General features: G+C 37.9%; 1 protein-coding gene across 1 annotated transcript in view; it reads left to right on the top strand.

Annotated features, from left to right (window-relative positions):
- The window catches only part of LOC107654252 (cholecystokinin receptor-like), a 25,256-nt gene extending 21,622 nt beyond the window's left edge, over window positions 1-3,634 (top strand). The window contains exon 5 of the mRNA XM_016441265.1: window positions 1,969-3,634. Coding sequence (XP_016296751.1) covers window positions 1,969-2,504 — 536 coding nt within the window. The 3' untranslated portion in view covers window positions 2,505-3,634. The remainder of the gene's footprint in view (window positions 1-1,968) is intronic.
- Window positions 3,635-6,144: the final 2,510 nt, after the last annotated feature.

Here is a 6,144-nt window from a genome sequence, read left to right as displayed (position 1 = left end):
AATGCGCGCATTTGCCAAAATGAATTCTGCCCCACTGCTTAATGTCCCTTAACAGTTAAATTTGTTTTTAAACCACAATGCTTAAAATGCGTTTAAATGAAAAGCTTAACCTACATCATGCCACGCAAAACGATTGATAGGCTGTATTTCTACCAGTTTATCTCTCAACCTATAAGCGAATACTTTGTTCAAACACAAAAAGCAATATACATCCATCAAGTTGTTAACTTGTTAATCAAACTAACCTAAAATCTGTGGGGACAATGACACTGTGATTTTATCTGCTCCATGTGCCCGGTCCACTTGCTGTTTTCAGAACTCCCCCTCCATCATCAGCTTTAGTAAAATAACCTGATAGCTGGGAATTTTACTGACTCTCTAACTCATGTTTTCCCCTCTCTCCTCATTTTTTTTTTTTAGAATAGCCCCTCTCTCACTTTCTTTTTAAAATAGTTTACATTTTTAATTATCGAAGATTGTTCTTTGCATGACCATTTCCAGATTATGCCAGAACGAAGTGAAGAGAGGTGAATGCGGACATTGCAGTGATCACCTGATTGATACGTGGTGCACGGGTCATTCAAAAGTACAAATATAGAATAAATGCATTTGATTGGTAAACCAAATTCAAACGTGACGTTTTAATCTCTAAAGGTAATGCATGGAATATATGGAAAAGCTCCACTAAATAATAGAGTTAATATGTGAGGGGCGGGGATTTGGCAATCGGCGCTACCCATGACCAGTCAATCTACTCCACAGCCAATCACGGGCCCCCTCCTTGTCCGGGCCCCGGGGCTTCAGCCCCGCCTAGCCCAATGGTTAATGCGGCACTGGGTACACTGTGGTCATAAAGGAAAGGACATAGTCAGTAACAATACTCTGTTGTGGCTGTGGCATTTAAACAATGCTCAGTTGGTACTGAAGGGGCTTAAAGTCTTCCATGAAAATATCCCTTCACCATTACACCACCAGCACTTGCCTGAACTGTTGATACAAAGCAAGGATGGATCTATGCTTTCAAGTTGTTTACACCACATTCTGAGCCTACCATCCGAATGTTGTAGCAAAAATCGAGACTCATCAGACCAGGCAACATTTATCCAGTCTTGTATTGTACAATTTTAGTGAGTCTGTGGGAATTGTAACTGCATGTTCTTAGCTGGCAGGAGTGGCACCCTGTGTAATCTTATTTTACTGTAGCCCATCTGCTTCAATGTGTTGTGCTGTAGCCCAAGGTTCAATGTGTTGTGCGTTCAGAGATGCTCTTCTGCATACCTCGGTTGTAATGAGTTACTGTTGCTTCAGTTCGAAGAAGTCTGGCCATTTTCCTATGACCTCTTGCCCACAGAACTGCCCATCACTGGATATTTTCATTCTTTTGGACATTTCTCTATAAAACCTAAAGATGGTTGTGTGTGAAGATCTTAGTAGATCAGCAGTTTCTGATATACTCAGTCCAGCCCACCTGGCACCACAACCATGCCACATTCAAAGTCACTTAAATCGCCTTTCTTTCTCTTTGAGTCCTCTGCACAATCTGACTTTGTTGCAGCCTAGAATTAAACTGCTGGTTTCGTCTGGCCAGAGGAGAACGGCACACTATTTCGACACTATTTCCTTGTTTAATACTGTAAAGCATGCTTTGACACAATCTGCATTGTAAAAAGCACTATATAAATAATGGTGACTTGACTTGACTCTTCCTGATGTTCGGTTTGAACTTAATCAGATCTACATGCTAAATGCATTGCTGCCAAATGATTGGCTGATTAGATGTTTACATAACTGAGCAGTTGATCAGGTGTACCTACATGTATATATGTTAATATATGAAATATTTTTCATTTCTAATAGGTTTCATATATGTTTTTAGTGCAACTAAACAGAAATAACACAAACATGATTTTGTAAAAAACAGGATCAATTGGCAGTACACCTTCATCTCTTAATTTCTTTTATGTACAGGTGTAAAGAATGGATTGAATGGTGCACTTTCTTCTGGCCATGATGAGAGCGATGGATGTTATATCCAAGTCCCAAAGAAGCCCCCTGCTATGGAACTTTCTCCTCTGACCACCTCCGGCACCGTCAAGGCAGACCGTCCACGGAGCAACACCTCAGAGGCAAAGCTCATTGCCAAAAAACGAGTGATCCGAATGCTGATCATTATAGTAGCCATGTTCTTCATATGCTGGATGCCTCTATACTCTGCCAACACCTGGAAGGCTTTCGACCAAAAGTCAGCCCAGCGCGCACTTTCTGGAGCTCCCATCTCCTTCATTCAGCTTCTGTCCTATACCTCAGCCTGCGTCAACCCCATCATCTACTGCTTCATGAACACCCGCTTCCGGAAGGCTCTCTTGGTCACATTTGGGTGTTGCAGGAGCCCATGCCACAAGCAGAGGAAGAGGAGGGAAGGTGATGATGAGATCACTGGAGTCACAGGGGCGTCCATAACAAAGTTCAGTTATACCACCGTTAGCACGGTAGGACCGTGTTAGCATTAGCATTGCAGGCGTCTCCAGTTTGATCCTGTGTGCTTGTGACATGTACTGAGTTCAGATCACCAGATGTGTTCTTCTTTTTCATGGTGTCAACATGCTTTTTTCAATGTGCCAGTGTTCATTTTTATTTGGAAAAGAATACCTCATTTGTCTGGTCTTTCTGCCCAAAGTTGGTGTGTCAGTGGTAAACTGTCTTTCTGTAGTTGTGTCTTCAATTTATATCATTACTGTGATACAATCAAAAGGTGTGGTGCACGGGATGTGCAAAGATGTAGCTATATTTTTATTGTGTAAGACTTGTATCTTTGATGTTATAGAACCAAATATTGCATGTTGCATGTTGCATGATCATACACAAGACTACTCTTGTAGATAGCAGCTTTCCGGCTACAAAATGGTACATTTTCTTGTCTATTTTGAGTGTTGTGGTGTATCATCTGTTTTTTTGTTCTCTGTTTTGTTCTATGATGGTATCTTTGTCTTAATGAGCTTTGCTTAAATGGCACAACTGAGAGTCCTTCTTTTGTGTATTCTGTTAATAACAACATCAGATGGTTTTGTAGGAGACAATGTTTAATTTGATCTCCTTCTTTTCTGATGCACATCTACTACAAGTTATCCTACATGAAGATGTATCAGGTGGGCAAGGCAATTCAGTCGTCAACAGAATCAACGGTCTCTTGGAAATCTTCACCCCAGTTGAAGTGATGCCACGGTCAAAACTGCCAAGCTGCATGACAGGTTGGAATTTTAATGCTCTAGCACTGGAGATAGTGATTTAAATGGAAAATAATAAACTGTAGAGGGAAGTTTGATGTGATTGCCTTGGAGGCACTAATGTTCTAATACACATTCTCACTAAAACACTGCAAAAAAAAGAAAGAAAAAAAAAAGCATTCAGTCTATCTCACATTGCAATTGCTCTAATTGATTTCTTCCTTATTGGTGAAGCTGATGAGACACCTGGGATATTCGGCTTCTTGCCTTGCCCCAACGAACCCTCTCTGAATATATAAAAGGAGATCTAAGCTCTCGTTTGTGCTGAAATTAATTTATTCAGTGGTTCATGCTAAACATAAAAGCTGGATCTGCACAACGAAACCAAGCGTTTTAAAATTCATCCTCAAACGGATGGAGCACACATGAGATGTTTGTGTGCTTATACTTGGTTCATCTTGTTATCCACTGGATTGTTGAAATGCCTGAATGCTCATATTTTATACAAGTATTGGCAGCAGGGTTATTACAGTTAACTACAAACTAAAACAGAAATGAAAAATAAAACCCTTAAAAACATTTTTGTCACTTAAAAAATGAATGTTAACTTAAATAAAATTGTAAATTCCAAGGCAACATTTCTCATTTTAATTTTGTTAAAAAAAAAAGTTTAAATTTTTTTTTGTTAACCTGATGTACTAAAATGACAAAAACTGAAATAAAAATGAATAACAACCATACAGACATAATAAAAAAGCCCTTCCAAAAACTACAAAAAACCCCACCAAAAATTACTAAAACTTTACAATGAAAATGAAAACAGAATAATATAAAATATATTCAAAATATTACTGTAATAATAATGCAGTTGATGGCAGTTGTCATTTATGATTGATAATAAAATGTATCAGAAACCACACATTAGAAACAAGTCATTTGTTATGCTAAGAATAATTTACTTCTGAGTAACAATAAAATAAAAATGCACCCTATATAGGTATATGCCCAGCTGGCAAACGAGAGGTCCAAAACATGATTGCGTGTTTTTGCAGGCCTATTAAAATGATTGTTGTTTTTCAAATGGTTTTGCGAATGACACACTTTACTCTTTACACTTTACTAGAATTATGTAGAAGAGGAGAGCTGTATGGTGGCTAAATGCCCCTTTTATTTGAATTATCTGGATTCATCAGCATTAGAGTGCAGGTCAGAACCAATTTACTTATATGTGTACGTTTATCTGCCTACATAAATATGAAAATAGCATAAATTTATTAATGAAAGAAGCAATCTCTTTCTCTATGTTTTGCCTCTTTTACCACCTCCTTCATGACTTTGGGGGTCAGCATCAGAATTCATAGCTTCATAATTTGTTTATGTGCCCCCCGGGATATACAGTGAACAAATACTTCAGTGCTCACACATGCCCGCCCTTCTTACCTCTTTTATTTCTGTCTGCTTCTCTCTTGATTATCACTCCCTTCTTGCAATTTTTAATTTCATCGATCAGTTTTCCCTCTCTCCATTTCCTCTAAAGGACCACCTGGGTATGTGGCAGACCTATATCAAACTAGAGTCTTGGGGATAAACAGAAAGTGTTATTTCTCACTCAGACGCATAACCTGTCTGCTAAGCAGTTGCTGTTATTTCTCTTGGTGTCAGTGACATCTGCCAAAAGTGACAGAAAATTTGAGTTGGTTCTTTTTGCAGGTTAGTTTTGCTTGGGTACATGATAGATAACATAAGTCTGGCCATTCATTTCAAATCGCTGCAAGTTACAGAGGATATGGAACCTGTTTCCAAGACAACCATTCATATATTCAAAGGGGGTTTGATTCAGACAGAACACAACAAAGTAACAAATAGAAACTGATTGAAATGAAAACTACCTGAATAAACAAATAACAGAAAAGCAAAGAATTACATGGAAATAGCTTTAGATAACCAGGCAGATAACAAAGAACTACATTCAGAAATTCATCTCTTATCAAGCTGGACATATAGTGCAGTGTAATGAAAGTGCCACTTTTGATGTTTGGCTGGTTGGTTAAATAAGACATGTCACACTTTCTGACCTTGTTCGGAATTTTCTAACATGCTTCTGCTGTCTTCTGTGGCAGATGTAAACGAGCACTAACAGACTGATAATTATGCAGCGTGTCAAAGTTTGTCCGCTGTAGAGTCTTCTTTATGAGTAATTATCCTTGGCTAGTTCCCTTCTGAAATATAGATACAGAAATGTGTTGTGTATTTCTTGGGAGTGCTTTGTGATCTGTATAATTTAAGCAAAACATTGTGAGATATTGAATTAAATATATGTACTGTCCTTGGAGTTTATGTTTGAACATCTTTGTAAATACAATAGTTCTTCTATTCTATACTGATATGATAAATCTCTAAATATAAATATCATAATAGGGGAAATTTTTTTTCCAAATAAACCACACAAACAACCAAACGTACCAAACAGACAACAACAACAAAACAATATACATCTGATATAAAAAGCAAATGGTACTGGTTTTCTGCAGCAGAGAGGATTGTGGGACTTTCAGTTCATTCCATTTAAAACACAATTAAGTGATAAGGAAACAGGTTGTTAAATGCAGTGTATTGGCTACAACATCACAATACACCATGGCCACCATAGCCTTAAATGAGGGAGAGAAAATATAAGATGTGTGCGCGCGCGTGTGTGTGTGTTTGCATGAGTAAGCACTTGTGCATAACCATTGATTGTAAGGTTAGGCCATTTTTTGTAGCAATTTGTCCTTTCCAGTGGCCATTATCTAAATATAAATGTGGTTTATACATTTATCAGTACTCAGTTCAGTGCTACATTGTACTTTGTAAAAGTTATGTGATATTGTCTTTCAGGGTTTTGAAATGTTCCATGTTTTTTGTTGATTTATGTTACTGT

Source organism: Sinocyclocheilus anshuiensis, unplaced genomic scaffold (genome assembly GCF_001515605.1).
Source record: "Sinocyclocheilus anshuiensis isolate Anshui unplaced genomic scaffold, SAMN03320099.WGS_v1.1 scaffold551, whole genome shotgun sequence".
Lineage (NCBI taxonomy): Eukaryota > Metazoa > Chordata > Actinopteri > Cypriniformes > Cyprinidae > Sinocyclocheilus > Sinocyclocheilus anshuiensis.
Note: the sequence above shows the minus strand (reverse complement) of the source record. Positions and strands in the feature narration are given on the sequence as shown.